This window comes from Neomonachus schauinslandi, chromosome 1, assembly GCF_002201575.2.
Source record: "Neomonachus schauinslandi chromosome 1, ASM220157v2, whole genome shotgun sequence".
NCBI classification, from domain to species: Eukaryota; Metazoa; Chordata; class Mammalia; order Carnivora; family Phocidae; genus Neomonachus; species Neomonachus schauinslandi.
This window is the reverse complement of record NC_058403.1, coordinates 121,618,605-121,639,145: the sequence shown is the minus strand read 5'-3', so window position 1 is coordinate 121,639,145 and position 20,541 is coordinate 121,618,605. Positions and strand designations below refer to the sequence as shown.

Genomic DNA, 20,541 nt, shown 5'->3' with positions numbered 1-20,541 from the left:
ATAAACAAGTACCTGATCACGAGGGCAGAATTCAAGAGATAAGCGATACCATAAGACAAAACAACATTAGAATAATTGGAATCCCAGAAGAAGAAAGAGAGAGAGGGACAGAAGGTATATTGGAGCAAGTTATAGCAGAGAACTTCCCTAATTTGGGGAAGGAAATAGGCATCAAAATCCAGGAAGCACAGAGAACCCCTCTCAAAAATCAATAAAAATAGGTCAACACCCCGACATCTAATAGTAAAACGTACGAGTCTCAGAGACAAAGAGAAAATCCTGAAAGCAGCTCGGGAGAAGAGATCTGTAACCTACAATGGTAGGTTCATTAGATTGGCAACAGATCTATCCACAGAGACCTGGCAGGCCAGAAAGGACTGGCAGGATATATTCAGAGCACTAAACGAGAAAAATATGCAGCCAATATCCAGCTAGGCTGTCATTCAAAATAAAAGGAGAGATAAAAAGCTTCCAGGACAAACAAAAACTAAAGGAATTTGCAAACATGAAACCAGCTCTACAAGAAATATTGAAAGGGGTCCTCTAAGCAAAGAGAGAGCCTAAAAGCAACACAGACCAGAAAGGAACACAGACAATATAGAGTAACAGTCACCTTACAGGCAATACAATGGCACTAAATTCCTATCTTTCAATAGTTACCCTGAATGTAAATGGGCTCAATGCCCCAATCAAAAGACACAGGCTATCAGATTGGATTAAAAAACAAGACCCATCGATATGCTGTCTGCAAGAGACTCATTTTAGACCCAAAGACATCTCCAGATTGAAAGTGAGGGGGTGGAAAACCATTTACCATGCTAATGGACACCAAAAGAAAGCTGGGGTGGCAATCCTTATATCAGACAAATTAGATTTTAAACCAAAGACAGTAATAAGAGATGAGGAAGGACACTATACCCTACTTAAACGGTCTATCCAACAAGAAGATCTAACAATTGTAAATATCTATGCCCCTAACATGGGAGCAGCCAATTATATAAGCCAATTAATAACAAAAGCAAAGAAACACATTGACAACAATACAATAATAATGGGGGACTTTAACACCCCCTCACTGAAATGGACACATCATCTAAGCAAAAGATCAACAAGGAAATAAAGACTTTAAATGACACACTGGACCAAATGGACTTCACAGACATATTCAGAACATTCCATCCCAAAGCAACGGAATACACATTCTTCTCTAGTGCCATGGAACATTCGCCAGAATCGATCACATCCTAGGTCATAAATCAGGTCTCAACCGGTACCAAAAGATTGGGATCATTCCCTGCCTATTTTCAGACCACAATGCTTTGAAACTCGAACTCAATCACAAGAGGAAAGTCAGAAAGAACTCAAATACATGGAGGCTAAAGAGCATCCTACTGAAGAATGAATGGGTCAATCAGGATATTAAAGAAGAATTTAAAAAATTCATGGAAACAAATGAAAATGAAAACACAACTCTTCAAAATCTTTGGGATGCAGCAAAAGCAGTCCTAAGAGGAAAGTATATAGCAATACAAGCCTTTCTCAAGAAACAAGAAAGGTCTCAAGTACACAACCTAACCCTCCACCTAAAGGAGCTGGAGAAAGAACAGCAAATAAAGCCTAAACCCAGCAGGAGAAGAGAAATAATAAAGATCAGAGCAGAAATCAATGAAATAGAAACCAAAAGAACAGTAGAACAGATCAACAAAACTAGGAGCTGGTTCTTTGAAAGAATTAACAAGATTGATAAACTCCTGGCCAGACTTAGCAAAAAGAAAAGAGAAATGACCCAAATAAATAAAATCATGAATGAAAGAGGAGAGATCACAACCAACACCAAAGAAATACAAACAATTATAAGAACATATTATGAGCAACCATATGCCAGCAAATTAGATAACCTGGAAGAAATGGATGCATTCCCAGAGATGTATCAACTACCAAAACTGAACCAGGAAGAAATAGAAAACCTGAACAGACCTATAACTACTAAGGAAATTGAAGCAGTCATCAAAAATCTCCCAACAAACAAAAGCCCAGGGCCAGATGGCTTCCCAGGGGAATTCCATCAAACATTTAAAGAAGAATTAATACCTATTGTTCTGAAACTGTTCCAAAAAATAGAAATGGAAGGAAAATTTCCAAACTCGTTTTTGAGGCCACCAATATCTTGATCCGAAACCTGACAAAGACCCCATCAAAAAGGAGAATTACAGACCAATATCCTTGATGAACATGGATGCAAAAATTCTCACCAAAATACTAGCCAATAGGATCCAACAGTACATTAAAAAGATTATTCACCACGACCAAGTGGGATTTATCCCTGGGCTGCAAGGTTGGTTCAACATCCACAAATCAATCAATGTGATACAATACATTAACAAAAGAAAGAACAAGAATCATATGATCCTCTCAATAGATGCAGAAAAAGCATTTGACAAAGTACAGCATCCTTTTTTTTTTTAAGGTTTTATTTATTTATTTGACAGAGAGAGACACAGCGAGAGAGGGAACACAAGCAGGGGGAGTGGGAGAAGGAGAAGCAGGCTTCCCGCCGAGCAGGGAGCCGGATGCGGGGCTCGATCCCAGAATCCTGGGATCATGACCTGAGCCGAAGGCAGCCGCTTAACCAACTGAGCCACCCAGGCGCCCCTACAGCATCCTTTCTTGATCAAAACTCTTCAGAGTATAGGCATAGAGGGTACATACCTCAATATCAGAAAAGCCATCTATGAAAAACCCACAGCGAATATCATTCTCAATGGGGAAAAACTGAGAGCTTTCCCCCTAAGGTCAGGAACATAGCAGGGATGTCCACTATCACCATTGCTATTTAACATAGTATTAGAAGTCCTACCCACAGCAATCAGACAACAAAAAGAAATTAAAGGCATCCGAATTGGCAAAGAAGAAGTGAAACTCTCACTCTTTGCAGATGATATGATACTTTATGTGGAAAACCCAAAAGACTCCACCCCAAAACTGCTAGAACTCATACAGGAATTCAGTCAAGTGGCAGGATATAAAATCAATGCACAGAAATCAGTGGCATTTCTATACACCAACAGCAAGACAAAAGAAAGAAAAATTAGGGGGTTGATCCCATTTACAATTGCACCCAAAACCATAAGATACCTAGGAATAAATCTAACCAAAGAGGCAAAGAATCTGTACTCAGAAAACTATAAAATACTCATGAAAGAAATTGAGGAAGACACAAAGAAATGGAAAAACGTCCCATGCTCATGGATTAGAAGAACAAATATTGTGAAGATGTCAATGCTACCTAGAGCAATCTACACATTCAATGCAATCCCCATCAAAATACCATCCACTTTTTTCAAAGAAATGGAACAAAATCCTAAAATTTGTATGGAACCAGAAAGGACCCCGCATAGCCAGAGGAATGTTGAAAAAGAAAAGCAAAGCTGGCAGCATCACAATTCCGGACTTCCAGCTCTATTACAAAGCTGTCATCATCAAGACAGTATGGTACTGGCACAAAAACCGACACATAGATCAATGGAACAGAATAGAGAGCCCAGAACTGGACCCTCAACTCTATGGTCAACTCATCTTCGACAAAGCAGGAAAGAATGTCCAATGGAACAAAGACAGTCTCTTCAACAAATGGTGTTGGGAAAATTGGACAGCCACATGCAGAAGAATGAAACTGGACCATTGCCTTACACCACACACAAAAATAGACTCCAAATGGTTGAAAGACCTCAATGTGAGACAGGAGTCCAACAAAATCCTAAAGGAGAACATAGGCAGCAACCTCTTCGACCTCAGCCGCAGCAACTTCTTCCTAGAAACATCGCCAAAGGCAAGGGAAGCAAGGGCAAAAATGAACTATTGGGACTTCATCAAGATAAAAAGCTTTTGCACAGCAGAAGAAACAGTCAACAAAACCAAAAGACAACTGACAGAGTGGGAGAAGATATTTGCAAATGACATATCAGATAAAGGGCTAGTATCCAAAATCTATAAAGAACTTCTCAAACTCAACACCCAAAGAACAAAGAATCCAATCAAGAAATGGGCAGAAGACATGAACAGACATTTTTCTGAAGAAGACATCCAAATGGCCAACAGACACATGAAAAAGTGCTCAACATCACTCGGCATCAGGGAAATCCAAATCAAAACCTCAATGAGATACCACCTCACACCAGTCAGAATGGCTAAAATTAACAAGTCAGGAAACGACAGATGTTGGCGGGGATGCGGAGAAAGGCGAACCCTCCTACACTGTTGGTGGGAATGGAAGCTGGTGCAACCACTCTGGAAAACAGTATGGAGGTTCCTCAAAAAGTTGAAAATAGAGCTACCATACAATCCAGAAACTGCACTACTGGGTATTTACCCCAAAGATACAAATGTAGGGATCCGAACGGGTACGTGCACCCCAGTGTTTACAGCAGCAGTGTCCACAATAGCCAAACTGTGGGAAGAGCCAAGATGTCCATCGACAGATGAATGGATAAAGAAGATGTGGTATATATATACAATGGAATATTATGCAGCCATCAAAAGGAATGAGATCTTGCCATTTGCAACGACGTGGATGGAATTGGAGGGTGTTATGCTGAGCGAAATAAGTCAATCAGAGAAAGACATGTATCCTATGACCTCACTGATAGGAGGAATTCTTAATCTCAGGAAACAAACTGAGGGTTGCTGGAGTGGGGGGTGGGGTGGGAGGGATGATGCGGTGACTGGGTGATAGACACTGGGGAGGGTATGTGCTATGGTGAGCGCTGTGAATTGTGCAAGACTGTTGAATCTCAGATCTGTACCTCTGAAACAAATAATGCAATATATGTTAAGAAAAAAAAAAAAGAAGAAGATAGCAGGAGGGGAAGAAGGGGGGGAAATCGGAGGGGGAGACAAACCATGAGAGACGATGGACTCTGAAAAACAAACTGAGGGTTCTAGAGGGGAGGGGGGTGGGAGGATGGGATAGCCTGGTGATGGGAATTAAAGAGGGCATGCTCTGCATGGAGCACTGGGTGTTATGTACAAACAATGAATCATGGAACACTACATCAAAAACTAATGATGTAATGTATGGTGATTAACATAACAATAAAAAATTTAAAAAAAAACATAGTCATTACTAAAAATTAAATTAACTTACACCTTTTTGCTTTATATTAAAACAAAAGCAATAAATATTCAAAATGCAAAAAAAAAAAAAGAAGTGGTAGAATTCAAGGCAAAATGGGGTTCTCCGCACAATTCTGCCAAGAGTTAGCTGTGATCATGTCTGGAAGAAACAGTCAGTGTGGGTAACTTAGATTTACAGTGTTTTGCTGCCTATAAAGCTCTTCCCATTCTGTTACCCACTTGGAGCCTGTGGTGGCTATCCCCCAGAACAACCCCCAGTGATCCTTCCTCCTGGTATTTGCTCCCTTGTGTAGTCTCCTCCCACACTGTACCAAGATTCTGTCTTGGTCCCTGTCAGACCAAGATCATTTTCACAAGGGGAATCAAGATGCCATGTCCTGAGCAGTCCTTAGGAAGAGGCCCATGTGGTAAGGAACTGAGGCCCCCTGCCAACAGCTCCATGAGTGAGCCTAGAAGCAGATCCTCCCATTCAGCCAAGCCTTCAGGTGACTGCAACCCCAGCAACATCCAGATTGTACTCCTTAAGAGACCCTGAATCAGAACCATCCAGCTAAGCTGCTCCTGAATTCTTGACCCTCAGAACATACGAGATAATAAAAGTTTGATGTTTTAAGCCACCAAATTTGGGGAGTAATTGTTACACAGCAGTAGATATGCAGTATCAGGCCTGACAGCCTACCAGCCAACCAACCTGAGCACCCAATGTATTATCATCCCCATTCGGCAGCTGAGAAAAGAGAGGCCAAAAGTCAAGTAATTTGCCCAAGGTCTCACAGTAATTGGAAGCCCTAGGTCTTGAACTGCATCAACTTAACAAATCAACTTAATATTTCAGTGACCTTAGTATCAAATAAAATACTAAGGGTTGTTGGTCTTCAGAACATGTAAAAATGATGCTTTAAAGAAATAAGTACATGAAAAGAAACATGCTTAAAGTAGCACCTTTTGCTGAGTGCCCCAATATTTCCTGCTATTTAGGTTGTGAGCAGAGGTAGGTACAAAAAGAAGTGTTATTCTGATCCTTGATTGGGGCTTGTTGCCAGAGTTTGGTCTTATCCTCTGCAGTGCATAATTTGTGATAAAATTGGCAAGAGAATGTATGCTCCAATAACTTGGCCGATTGCATTAGGCACACAGAGTCTTAAAGAGTATTACTTATGATAAAAGCTGACCAAGGATTCTTACATCAGAAGAATGGGGGTGGGGGGAGCCCTAATGCCTGTGAAACACCTGAACACAATAAAACCCAAGGCAGAAGCATACAATGTTGACATTCTTTTGGCTTTTATTTTAGAACAAAATGCCTCTCCTATTCTTATAACCACTGGGATTTTTTTTTTTTTAATTTCAAGAAACATCACTTGCTCACATATAAATCCTCTATTTCTCAGGCTGAGATATTTAAGATGCCTGTATGTAGACTGAGTGTCTCCAGAAAGGGCCAGCTCAGACGCCTGGCATTCTCCACAGGGAAGTAGAAGAGCACCACTTGGTGGGAAGTAGGAAGAGTAAGTCAGGGACCCATCAGGCTGCTAATATCTACTGAATATCAATGGACAAGTTTTTGGAATCGTGAAGAGCTGTGGCCATCCCTTGTTTTTTCCCCTTAGCTTCCCAAAGGGAAAGGAGAGATAAGAGGAGTCCAAAATATTCAGCAGGAGTAGCCTTATTTTTTAAGGCATAGTCAAGAGCTGACCCCAGGACCAATAAAAGTTTGTCCATTTATAAGTTTCAGGCCCATAATTTAAGGTAAGATTCCTCCATAAACAGAGTGTCTCATAACCAGTATGTCGTGTGTGTGGTTCTAGGATTGTTACATAATTTTGGTGTGTCTCATTCCAGTGACTTCCCAGTACACTTAGAATAAAACCTAAACTCCTTATGGAGCCTATAAGGCCCTGGATAATATGGACACTGCCAACCTCACCCAGCCTGAGAGTACCTTATACTCTCCCCAGGGTCATGGCCATGTGTCAGCCACTGTGGCCCCTTACATCCTCAGGCACTCTTCTTCAGGCAGTGGGATTTCCTGCTTCTTCTACTTTATCTCGCCTTTCTTTATCAAGTTGGCTTATTCTTGTGTTCAGGTTCCTGACCACCCAATGTAAATGAGACTTCCTTCCCTCAGCCTGTCCCATCATCCTGATTCACTTTTTGCCACTGAACACTATCAGAAAATAACTTATTTAATTATAAAATAATATAATCTGACCTTTATTGAGCAGTTTCTACATGCCAAGCACTGTTTTAAGGGCTTTCATTGTAATAACTCATTAGGTCCCGATAATAATCCATTATACCTACTACAGCTGAAGGACCAGGACACAGGTTAAGTACCTTGCCTGAAGTGATGCAACTACTTGGTAGCTGGAACCAGGAATCACCCCAGGATTTATTTCTTATTTTTTGTCTGTCTTCCATTGGGCTGGAAGCTCCATGGGAGAAGGACCTTTGCAGGTCTTGTTCACTGCTGTATCCCATCACGGTGCCTAGCACATAGCAGGTGCTCAATAAATAGCCTTTTAATGAATGAATGAAGAAAAAGATTTCAAAGCCCTACCCCTGCTCATACCCATCCCATTTTCTGGGATATGTGTGCAGATGTTAGCAATCCTCTATTAATTTTCGCCAAGTCGGTGAATTACATGAGCTCTGCTTCAAACAGACCCCTGCTAAGGTAAGGCAGTTTGAAGTATCAAAAAGTCCCCTTACCTGGGCACGCTCTTGTGGTTGAGACCGACGTGTCCTTCTTCAGCCCAATCAAGCACGCTCTTCCAGCTGAGCGTTGCAAACGTGATGTTGCAGGCACTCCAGGCATCTGGGGCCTGGTTAAGTTCGCTTTCTCATTGTTTCTTTGTGGAAGCCAGGCCCTCCTGTGCCATCTTGGCTGCGAGGGACACTTGAAGTTTTAAAAAATTTCAAGACGAGTGGACTGGGCTGGCTTCTGGAGGGAAAATCCTACAGCAATTATCAGAAAATGTCCTAATAGGACCAGAGAGTCCTGCGTCCTTTTGAGCACTTTAGAGGTATGGGATATCTCTAAAGTCTGAAAACAGGAAAAAAGAAAAAGCAGGGATACCAAATATTACAATATTTTTGGTAATAAGAAAATTTTAGTTTATAATTTAACCAAGGTGCATTATTTCCCAAGATCAATTTATTATCCTCAATATTGGCTCCTGGGTTGTCGACGCTCATGGGTGGGCTGGATTAACTCTCGTAAACACCTGAGTGTGCCTCGCGCTCACACTCCCCGCAGCGAGCTGGGGCGGCGCGGAGGGTCCCCGAAACCCACATTGGAACTTCCTCAGTTCCTCTCCAGAATCCCGGCGGGGCCGCAGTAAGCAGGCAGGACTAGCGTTCTGCGAGTGCCCAGCCCCTCCGCAGATCCTAACGTGGGTGACTCTCCTGGCCTCTTCCGAAAACATGCCAGGCGCGAGCCGAGCGGCAAGCTTCCCTCACGTCCTCCACCCCACAACCGCGTTCTCCAAGTCACCATTTGCGCCCGCATTCCTCTCCGCACTCGGCTGTCGCTCAGTTCCGGAGGCCTCGGAGCTGAGACCTTCTGCCCACTAGAGAGGAGGAGGTGGTGGCTGGAGGGCGGCATAGCGCTGAGGCCAGGCAGGTGGGTGCGGGCCCGGGAGCCTGGGACTTCCGCGCTTGACTCTACCAGGCTACACCTGGGATCTAACCCCGCAGCTGCAAGGCTGGGAAAGGCCTGTTGTAAAACTTTAAGCCGGAGCAGAAGGAAACTACCCAGCGTCTTCTTTGCCCTCGGAGTTGTGCGGACACTGGGCACTGAAAGATAAAACATGCAGCCACTGCCTTCAAGGAGCTCAAAGTCTGGTGGACTCCACGGGCTGCGACAGGGCTCCACGCGAGGCTGGGAAAGGGGCATGAGATGGAGCGGGTGTGAGAGTGAGAGCATAAGAAGGGGTCTTAGCCCAGCACGGGAATCAAAAAGGGCTCTGCAGAGGAGGTGAAGCCTTGAAAGAGTTGGTTGAAAGGAGAGCGGAGATGCTCCCTGAGAAGACCCAGAGCAACCAGAGAGAAAGGCGCACCTAGGACCTTGTGGAGTCGGGGGGAGGGGGGACCAGAAGGATATAGGGTTGTGACCTCCGAGGTCCCTCCTTCACTTCTACACGAACGAGGACAGTTGCCGGCAGCAACCCTATTGCTCAGGTATCCAGACAGAAGGCTTAGGCTAGCACGCGGCGTGCTTTGAGTCATTGCGCTGCGTAAAAGTGCGCATACGTACTTAAGGGTGCGCGAGGATTCTTTCCGCAAACGCGGAAGCGGAAAGGCCGCACCTCAAGGAGGTCTCCAGCTTTGGGGAGTGGCCTGACCGCCTGAGGCCCGAGCTTCAGGTTTCGGATAAAGCAGTAGGCACGTTTAGGCGACCTTTGTCCTAAGACCTGTTCCAGCGGTGACCAAATCCCCTGGCTCTCCCCAGGGGCCAACTCTCCAGGACGTCTGCCCAGTGGTCTAGGCCTGGCAGGGAGGCCGACCTTAGAGGGACAGCTCAAAGAAGAAAGAGGCATGGGTTGGAGACAGTACCAGGAAAGACTCCGGGATCCCGGGAACTCCTTCGAGGGGCCCAGAACTGAGTCTTGAATAAACGGGTAGCCAACCAGCACTGTGTAAGGGTTGTCAGCGGCTGCGCGGTTCGCCTAGAGACGCTGGGATGCCAGGCTGGGAAGGCGCGGCCCTCAACCCTGAGTTCCCTCCCAGCGCGGAGTTCAAGTCTCAAGGCCAAGATGAGCAAGGGGATACTGGCTCCCTCCAGGGTCGGTGCAGTCATTTGGCGCCTGGGGCTCCGGCCCTGCCCACAAACTGCCACCCCACCATTGCTTCCCCTTTGTACTAATCCGCTCAAGAGTCTTGGATTACAAACTAGCATGGAGTGTGAGATGTTTAGAAAGTAGCGCAGACAGGAGGTGGAAGAGGAAATTTAAGGAACTGAAGAGGGGCGCACGCTTGCCCCGAGTTGCCTCGGGGCAACTGGAATGAGTTGGCTCAGAGGCTGCGAAGAAAGAAAGGGTCTGCGACCTTGTGCCAGATCCCCTCCATGAGCAGTTTCTTAGAGGTTGGTTTGCATCAGCCCATTAATTTTGTGTGTGGGTTTGGTGTCCCCCGAGGGTTCCAGAGTGAGAGTTAGCGGGTCTCCGCCAGACGCTATAGCTCTCTGCAGATATGAGCATTTCTGTCATTCTTTCCTCAATCTGTAGAGATCGCCCAGTGGAACTCAAATTGCCTGGCTCTTAGACCTCGATCCCTGGCAGGTTCTGAGCGCAGCGCTTAGTCCGCAGGCCAGTCGGATCTGAGTAGGGGTTGCCTGAGACTCTTGAAACCCTCCCCGACTGGGCTGAAAAACACCTCTACTTCCTGGTACGCCAAGCTAAGTGAAACTTCTTGCAGAAAACAGGGTTAGAGGGCGGGATAAAGGCCGGGGCTGGTGCTGAGAGTAATGTAAAAACTGTGCACCTGCTCACAAGCCCACACGGAGGTGGCTCACCTGGCGCGAGGTCTATTGTCAGGGAAGCCAGGTCTCCAACCAGAGCATAAGTGAAACAAGCGCAGGCGTAAAGATCAGTCTTGCCGTGAGGTTTATCTACATGGCCGGTTTCGATGGCTCCGATAGCCAGCACCTCTGGCTTGCGGCACCATCTAATCTTCAGACCTGCGCCCGCGTGGGGTGGAAAACAAATTAGGGGTTTTCAAATCCCATACACGTAGCATCACCACTTCCCACTGGAGTTATTTGGCAAATCACTTAGCCTTTCTCAACCTCAGTTTCCTAATCTGCAAAATGGGCTCTCTGAAGAGCGCGCTAGGGACGAGAAATGCCACGGGTCTAATTGTAGGAAGGAGACTCAAAGCCTTCGCCTCAAACTTGATAGACTACATGTTAAAGAAAGCCCCCTCTCTCCCTGCTTCCTCTTTTTCTGCTTGCCTCCCCCACCACCAACCCCTCCAAGCACGCTGAACCATACGTTTCTGGTCGTCCTCCCGAGAGAGGCTGGTGCAAAAGCCAATAAGCCTGGAACACACGCAGGTCCTGCTGGGCCTGGGACAATGGTTTCCATTTAATAAATATTTCCCCCAAGGGCATTTCACATTGGGCAGGCAATTATTCAAAGGAAACAGGCACGCAGGTTGGTTCTGCGTGTTATTTCGTCCTTTTTACCCGAAGAATGTTCATCTGACGCAAGAAACGAGTCTCGAATTCTCCCTGGATGGAAGAGGTGCCCAGGGACAAATCGGCCCTGGGTACCGATACAGCCTGAGACTCCATTCTAGGGCATCTGCAGAAGGGGCAACGGGAAAGCCCCCATGCCCCACCGGGAGCAGGCCCGGCCTCCAGGCTGTCCTTTCCGTATGAACAGATGTAGGGGGAAAGTTGGAGGTTTAAAAACACTAAACAATAATATCGTAAATAGGAATCACGACGGAAATCCCATTCCCCAGCCTCTCCACAAAAGTGAAGAGCGGATCGCTGCGCTCTTCTAGCTCACCCACCAGGGTTTGAAAACTGCGCTGCCAGACACGAGGCCTTCCAGCAACGGCTTGGAATGCACCGCTGTGCTAGCCCAGGACCCAGCGCTTTGCCCAGGCGCCACATCCTGGGGCAGGGGTGGAGGCGGAGCCCCAGGGGCATCCCGTGAGAACGCCGCCAAAGGACCCCAAGAGTATGGCTAGAAAAGTTTATTTCGCTTTTTAATCTGAGTTTGATATATTCTTTTTCTTTACCGAGGATCTTTGACAAGGGGGGAAAGTGCTGTCCTTGCATTTCGTGGCGAGGCTGTCCTATTTATCAGCACGCGCTCTCGGCTCACTCGCTTTGCTGCCCCCTCCCTAGGTCTTTGTATTCGAAGGCCTAATTCTCCTTTGCACGACCGGGAAAGGAAACAGGCACGAAGAGTTTTATTTGTTGACAGTGCCAGAAACAACGTGGAATCCAAGTCCCCAGTCCTGAGCTGGCCGCTCTGTTCTCTCCCTCTCTCAATCTTTCCTTCACACCTCTCCCCGCCCCCACTAGTCGCGCTCTCTCTTTCCTCCCCGGGCGCGTTGGCAGGTGCGCCCCCTTGCCTTCTCTGCTGCTGATTGGCGCCCAGGTTGGGGAGTCACCGCCCCGCGCTTATGTCAGAGTGCGTGCTGTCCGGGCCCACCTCGCCTTTGAACTTCGCCGCTTTTGGCTCCCGTTCACCAGCCTCCCTGCATTCTCAGCCAGGTGCTGTGCTAGGCAAGGCAGCTCCGGGAAAACCACGGGAGGGGGGAGGGAACCACAGCGGTAGACACAGGAGAGAAGAGAACCAGAGAAGGCGAAGGTGGAGAGGGGGAGAAGGAGGAGCTTCCTGCCCTCGCCAGCAAATTACCTGGCCACTTAATCCCAGAGACTCTGGTACTTGGGCCCCAGCCTCTGGTGCCGGCAGCCCCCGGCCGGCTGCCCTCTCCTCCCCCGCCCCTCCTGTCCTCACTCGCCCCCCCCGGGGCCTGCCTGGGTGCCGGGACTGGCATGATCAGCTGAACTTTGCGAGGTTAGCGCTTCTCTCTGGCTTCCCCTCAGCGGTGCGGAGGCGAGGGGAGCGCAGAGCACCGGCTCAGGACGGACAAACAGGCAGACAGACAACCGCGCTCGGGCTTGCCTGCAGAGCCCCTACACTCCCCACCCCCACCCGCCTAGCCTCCGGGACCATGTCCAAACCTTCAGACCACATCAAGCGACCCATGAACGCCTTCATGGTATGGTCCCGAGGCCAGCGGCGCAAGATGGCCCAGGAAAACCCCAAGATGCACAACTCAGAGATCAGCAAACGCTTAGGCGCCGAATGGAAGCTTCTGTCCGAGGCAGAGAAGCGGCCGTACATCGATGAGGCCAAGAGGCTACGCGCCCAGCACATGAAGGAACACCCTGACTACAAGTACCGGCCACGGCGCAAGCCCAAGAACCTGCTTAAGAAGGACAGGTATGTCTTCCCCCTGCCCTACCTGGGCGACACGGACCCGCTCAAGGCGGCCGGCCTGCCCGTGGGGGCCTCCGACGGCCTCCTGAGCGCGCCCGAGAAAGCCCGGGCCTTCTTGCCGCCAGCCTCGGCGCCCTACTCCCTGCTGGACCCCGCGCAGTTTAGCTCAAGCGCCATCCAGAAGATGGGTGAAGTGCCCCACACCTTGGCCACCGGCGCACTGCCCTACGCTTCCACCCTGGGCTACCAGAACGGCGCCTTCGGCAGCCTGAGCTGCCCCAGCCAACACACGCACACGCACCCGTCCCCCACCAATCCCGGCTACGTGGTGCCCTGTAACTGTACCGCCTGGTCTGCCTCCACCCTGCAGCCCCCCGTCGCCTACATCCTCTTCCCGGGCATGACCAAGACTGGCATAGACCCTTATTCGTCAGCCCATGCCACGGCCATGTAACCCCCAGCCCAGCCCGCCAGACCTGGAGGGCGACCTGGAAGCGGGGTCTGCACCCTGTCCTCTGCGCCTAGCGGGGGCCTGCAGATGCCTCCGGGTCAGCTGTGCCGCTGCCCGCTACCCTACCCCAGACTCTGCCTCTCTTCCGGGGGGATGGTAGGGGCATCCTCCCGGACCCAAGGCGCAGACAGGTGCCAGAAACTTGCGAACATATGACAGCTATACAGCTGCCCCTACCCTGACTGTCCCAAAACAAATCTCCAACTGTACCCCCTTTGGACAAAAGAAGTAGGCAGTTTTGCTTTATTTATGTCCCCTTCTCTCTCCTCTGATGGGCTTTGGACTCCAGAACTCCCAGATCCTGGTATTATATCTAGAATATGCATATATATTTTTTTCTTTTGCACCCTGAAGAGTTAGCTGTGTCTCTGTGTTTTGCCATCAGACACAACTAGGTGCCATTTGCTCTATGTGTGGGGGGAAAGGCTTAAAATTTTAAAACTACAGAAAGGGAAATATTTCTATTTAAAATCATGCTATGATAGTGTTTGCTTCTTTAAAGGTAAAACAAAGGGACCCACATGATTATTTTCTTTGTATAAAGCAGTGCTCCTAGAGACCTAAGTTTACTTTTAGACAGAATGTCGGGTTATGAAGTCAGGAAGTAGAAAGTGAACAAAAATTAAAAGAATAAAAACATCCTAAATGGTCATAAATGTTTTGACGATGTCTTGGAAATGTACCTAGAAGGATTTCACCTCCTTACTCTGTTCATTTGTTGAACAAAGACGTTTTGAATAAAGACAATCTGTCATTGCAAAAAGTAACCTTTGATGTGCATAAAATCTGAAGTCAGGAGACCCTGCCCGAGGGGCGGTGAAGTCGGGTCGTCGGAGGCTTAGAGCACATAGAGTGACTAGCAGTGACAGCTGGCCTTGCGTGGGCCGAGCCTGGTGGCCTGTGGGCCAGATGCAATGGGGCCCAGAGTCTGGGATTTGTCCCAATCGATCGCGCCCTCTGGACCCGCTATTTGCCTTTAGAGGCTGGACAAAGGTATCGGTCCCTTGGACGTCACTCCTTCCATGCCTTCTTCACAAAGTGGTCAGACCACTTCAAGAAGGAGCAAATGTGCTAAGACAAAAGCCGACCCAGACCTCTGAGACCTGGGTGCATTTTCTTTTCTTTTAAACCAAACTCCGAAAGAATGGAAAAAAGCGCAGAGTCTACTGGGAACCAGTTGCGCACCAGGCACGGAGTCCTGCGGTGGGTGTTTAAGTTCAGTGCATGGGGGAAGACTGGTGCAATTGGTATTTTTAAAAGATGCTTGAGAACGCTGCTGCTGGCTCTTGGAATTTGGGGCTCCATACTGGTTCCTAAGTTAAACAATCAAAGTCTAGGAAACCTAGAAAAACGTGTCTTAGGTCCCTGCTCTGGACTATGGGAGACTTTTTACCAAGATTCTGCGGGATCCAAGGAAAAAGGGAGGCGACACGGCTCAGGCATGGAGTGAAAAAAAATCATAAAAATTCAATAACTTTCAGCCCTTGGTGTTTAACAAAAAAGCAAAAAGAGCCTTTTCCTTTCCCCACTGGGTGAATGTTAGCTGAAGATTGCTCTGTTTTTCATAGAGGAGAAGGGACCTTCTGATGCCTTCCAGCCCAACTCTTTGGAACTTGTTCTCAAAATCGAAGGGTGCTCCCTCACCCCTATCTCTCACCAGTCTGACCCCCAAAGCCGTGCTCTTGCATGTTTTTCCGTAGGTGGGGTGCTTTGCTCACTGGCTTTGATGTGGTGCGGAATGGGGGTGGGGGCCAGCCTAGCGATTTGTCTGCTTTCTGCTTCTGTTGAGGGATTTTTGTGCTTGCTTCTGCCTTTTCTAAAGGAGTCGGTGGCTGGAAGTGCAAGGGAAACGTTGTCAACAGACACCGAAGCCGAAAAACCACCGATTAGCATATTGTCCTCAAAACAATTAGAAGTGTTTGAGGTGTTATTTGGAGCCTATTCATCCGAGCCCCTTTGTCAAAGGGGGATTTTCATTATTAAAAAAAAAAAAAAAAGTTAGCAGTTGTCCATCTGGCTGAGCTGAATAGCAAAGTGATCCGTGTTGTATATGCTTTTCTCATTAAGAGCTCTTTTGAGACCGTTGTTAGAATTAAATGGTATAACACAATTAACATACACGGGCGTTGAATAGGAGGGGACGCCTATAAATAATAGATAGATAAATAAATGAGCGATCAGGCGAAGGTAAACAAAAGCGGGCTGGGGACGTGTAGGGGGAGGCCGGGCGGGCTGCGCCACGCTTACTTAGCATCACAAAACCCTCTTACAAATCGAGACAATTAGGAAGTGACTTGCCTCTGGTGGCGGTCCGGTCTGGGGGCTCTAGGCGCTTAGGGAAAGCCCCTCCTTCCGCCCCCTAGAAGCCCAGGAGGCCTAGGGCGGAGGCACCGCGGTTTCGCTGTCTGATATAACCCCAACTGACAGTCCTGTCAGCCGCTCTGATCTCCCTCATAGCTCAGTGTCCCTTAACATCTCCTAAGATGAAGCTTACAGGGGTCTGGGTGTCTCCCCGCAGAGCCCGGCGCACCAGCGCTCCAGGTGCACAGAGCGCCCCGGCCCGAGGAGGATTCTGGCGCACACGGCCCGACCAGGGTGCCCAGGAGACTCCCGGGCTGGCTTAGGCTGAGAAGTGGTACCAGGTGGGTCCAAGAGGGGAGGCCTCGGGCGGCGGCGGCGGAAGCTGGAAAACTGAAACCAGGGTTCCAGACTGCGCCCGGCCCTGGGGACTCCAAAAGGAGCTCCAGCAAACTGGGGTGCGCTGTAGCAGGGAGGCGCCGGTGTGCCCGCGGCTGGGTGATTGAGACTAGTTTCCAACCAGCAGAGAGCGCGGGGCCCAGCGCAGGTCCCGGGACCTAAAGCCATAGACCTAGCTCTAGCCGTGTCTGTTCCACCTCGTCTCTTTCCTTCCTAGTCGGGCCATGTCCAGCTCTCTGTCCCTCTCAGGCCTGGCCCCAGCCTCGGCCCCGCAGCGCCTGCCTCTGCCTAGCCTCCCGCGCCCCGCGGGCCGCAGAGGCTCCGCGGAGGTGCGCGGCTGCGACTCGCCCTAACAAACAGCCGAAATCCTCCTCGTCACGCCGCTGACAGGGGCCGATTACTGACTTTGAAGTCAGGCGCAGACAAAAAGAAATCCCCTGGGGGGGTGTGTGGTGGTGGGGGGGAGCAGTCCCTGTCAAACCTGTTTGCTCACAACTGTCTCTTTCTTTCAAGAAAATCATTAAAGCAAACCTGTAGGGAGAGGAACGCCCCGCCCGCCCGGAGTGGAGGAGAGCCGCTTCTCCCGAGCGCGAGCGCGCTACTCGCAGCAAAGAGCAGTCAAGAGTCACCCTCGACAGACTCTTGGTGTCATCGGGAGAACGCGAACTCCCGAGGCGCGCGGGGCGACAGGGACCCTGCAGGAGCCGACTCCGTGGACTCCTCCGAGCTCTGCGCGCGTCCCGCAGCCTGGGGGTCCCGGACTTCTGCCCGCAGCCTTGGCCTCCCTGGAGCAAGGGCAAGGGTGCCAGAGAGGGCCCGGGCCGCTCGCCTGCGGGGACTGCTTCCGGGGAACAAAAAAAATTGACCCCAAAACATGCCACGCTCACCCCCACCTCTCCTCTACTAGGCATTTCCTAGGACCCTGGAGTCCTGACCAACACAGGCTCCAGATGGCAGCGGGTGGCGCTGGTGCGGCAGGGGCAGAGTTGTTTGGGTTTTAGTTAGGTTTTCTTTCTTAAACCTGGGCAGCCCCCTGGCTCAGGGGCACACTGGCCACATCCTCTGGGAGATTCGAGATCATTGGCCCCCTTCCGCTCCTGGCCTCTCATGGAGAACTCCCGCAGCCTTTCAGGCGCTTCCCCAGCTTTGGGTATGTCTCCAGAAATCTTTAATTCCCTTCCAGTTTCTGAGTTTTCCCATTTAAATATTAGTTTCCTCAGAACAACCAACTTTATACTGGGAGACACCAGCTACTTAAAGTAAATCTCACTGAGGTGTGAGTGACTGACATCGGAAACCCTCTTAACATTTGCATTTTAAAACTGGATCTAGATAACCTCCTGGGTTTTCCAGTCACCTAAGCAGGGTGATGTTTCAGTCAGGAGGGTCTAGGGAACTTTCATTACACCGCGCTACCTAGAGAAGCGTCTCCCCCGTGGGCACCCTCTCTGGAGAGAACTGAGACTGCCAGGGCCCGGAAAACTTAGTGAGGCTGGCGCCAGGACTGCCCTCGAGGACTCTCCTTCAGCTCCTCCCCGGCTCTGGTCTTGTCACCATTGTTCAAGCGGACAATGAATTTCAAGTCATTTGAATTTGAATATCACTTAATTCACAAGATTCGTATTAAGAACTCTCATCTCTTTATTTGCTGAGTGGATTGTGTGTGAGTGTGAGAGAGGAAGACAGAAGGGGCACGTTAGATTCGGGTATGGAGATGCCAGGGCCTTTCCTCCCGCCATGGCCAAGGGGCGCGCCCTCCTAGCCTCTGGCGCTGCGCTGACCTCGAGACCCTCGACTCAGCTTTGGGGGCACTATTTGGGCCGGTTACTCTCTTGGCGCTCCGGGGATGGTACTTGTCCTGGAACCAGAAGCGTTGGCGCTGGGCAGCTGCAGAGTAATTAAGAAAATAATAAAGTTGGGGACGGGTGGGAATCTCTAGAAATTCTGGGGCGGGCGTAGACGCGGAACTGGAGATTCGCGGTAGCTTAGGCCTAACCCTTGCTCTGTGCGCTCCGGGAACAGCGACTTGGTGGTGCCTGCCCTGGCACTGGGAAGGGGGCTGGAGGCAGAAAAGAGAGCCTCGACACTCCCTCCTCGCCCAGCCCCCGACCCTGCATCCGGCTTAGCTGTCACCCGCGGCCCCCTGCCAGTCCAAGAGTCGGGGTGTCGGAGTTGTGCTCTTGTGAAGCTGGAAGGGCCTCGGGCCCAGGAAGTTCTTGGGAGGCCTCCCTAGATTCTTGTCCTCTTCGCTCGAATTCCTGCTCTGTGCATCCTCGCCGACCCCCCAAAAGGCCCCAAGAATTTGGTCCGAGTCGGGGAAGGGAACGGGTCCTCAGGCCGGACAGAGACAGAAAGGAGCCCGTGTTTCCTCTTTGCTACAAAATGAAGGAGTTGCCCTATTTCTGGCGGCCAGTGGCCATTTCCAAACTTTTCCACTCTTGGGTCGGGAAGAGAAGCAATCAAACGCGATTCGTGCCTTCGAAAACTCTGTCAGGAAAACTCCGCCAGCCGGCCGGACCGCACTCGGCCGGGAGCCAGGAGGAGACGAAGCCCAGACCCGACGGCCGCTAGCCGGGAAGACGGGTCGTTCTAGAGCGCAGGGCCCCTTCGGCCTCAAGGCCGCCGCGTCGCCTGCGGCTCCCTGCTCGTGAGCTCAGCCTCTCCTGGGTGCCTCAGGGCTCGGTGGCACCTCAGAGCACCGAGGCTCTGCGGGCGCTAGAGCGGCGCGGAGCAGGAGGGGAGGTGGGTGTGAGGCGCGCGCTGGGTTCGGCGGGAGAGGCGGGAGAGGCGGGAGCGGCGCACCAGCCTAGCTGACGGAGGGCGGAGAGCCGGGAGTCCCGAGAGCCTCCGAGCGGCTCCCGACTTCCGGCAGCGGGGCCAAGCCCCTGCGGGCTCTCGGGACGCCCCGCCCGGGTACCGCGGGAGGAGGGAGAGGGGAGGGAGGGAGGCGGCGGCCGAGGCGCTCGCCGCTGGTCCCCGTCCGCCCGGCACCCCCCGTGGCGCGGCGAGTCAATGGGATTTGCACACTCGAGGTGTAACAGCATTACTGCATTAATTACCATTTCCATTTCACGTCCAGATTGTTTACTTATCTGCGGGAAACATATGTCGAGAGAAGTTCACATTCCGGATTCTGCTCCGCTGCCCAAGGTGCAATTCCAGGGAGGCGGCGAGGGGGAGGGGAGGGCTTCAGATTTTTTATTACACCCTCTAGCCTTATCTGCCGCTGTAAATTATGAGGATCCTCCATTGAGCGGCATATGGAGATTATATACTTTTTTGAATATCGTTTCCCAAAGCCTGCAGATTTTCACTTTGAAATGAAACAATCCTTTACCGACTCCCTCGGGGCCCGGCGCCTGCTGCGCTCCCCCGTGCGGCCTGGGGGGACCCTTTTTGCAGGGCCGCGCACGCACCCACAGTCCCAGTGCTGCGGCCACTGCCCAACGGAACCCTATTTTCCAGGATCTGAAATAATCTCTCGGGGAAAACCCATCCTTCGAAAGTGTTTGAGAACCAAGGCGCGCCCCTGCTCTGTTTTCTGCACCTCATCCCCGGACTTCTGCGCCGTTTGCAGCTCTCTTTCATTTTGGATACCCGCATAGACACGAGCCCACTTCTGCCCTCTTGCTACGCCTCGCGGCTCCAAACCCGTGGAGAGGGTTGAGGAGTCCACGCCTGCCTGCAGCAGCCTGCCTCGCCCTCACGCACCTCGAAGGTTCCGAAGGACAGCCAATTTTGGCTTCTTTGTTTGGGGTGCGGTGGAGGTGGTGGGGAATGTGCCCCCGCTTGAGACCGCTTATTGTGAACCCCGAACGGAAATCCTGTGTGGAAGGCAACTGCCTCCCTGCTCCGGGATAAGCAGGACCAACCAGAGCAGCACTGACCGAATCCCATCTTTCTTATCTCTCGGAGACTCCTTTCAGGCTGAGATCTGAGAGGGAGGGAAAAGGAAGAGACAATCATTGTTCTTCTTCTTTTTTTAATTTAATATACCAAGCCACCCGTTCAGGTCATTTATATGCTTAATTTAGTGATAAAAAGTCAATAAGCAGAATCAGAGGATTCTCCTCTTTTTCTATTTCTTTGACCACATTTTTCCACAGTAATTTGGAACACAGTATAATATATATGCCCCTTTTTTTTTTTTTTTTTCCGTTCAATGGTTTGTCTGCAATGCAATTATAATAGGTGCGCTTTTTGTAATGTAATTTGTTCACCTTCTTAAGGACATAG

General features: G+C 50.1%; 1 protein-coding gene across 1 annotated transcript; it reads left to right on the top strand.

Moving 5' to 3' along the window:
• The first annotated feature begins 12,828 nt into the window (after positions 1 to 12,828).
• Positions 12,829 to 13,551, top strand: SOX14 (SRY-box transcription factor 14). Its single transcript, XM_021678759.1, has one exon. It carries the CDS (start codon positions 12,829 to 12,831, stop codon positions 13,549 to 13,551), a length of 723 nt encoding a protein of 240 aa, XP_021534434.1.
• The last annotated feature ends 6,990 nt before the right edge of the window (positions 13,552 to 20,541 follow it).

Coding starts and splice junctions, on each gene's coding strand:
- SOX14 (XM_021678759.1), top strand. CDS start 12,829: ATGTCCAAACCTTCAGACCACATCAAGCGACCCATGAACGCCTTCATG.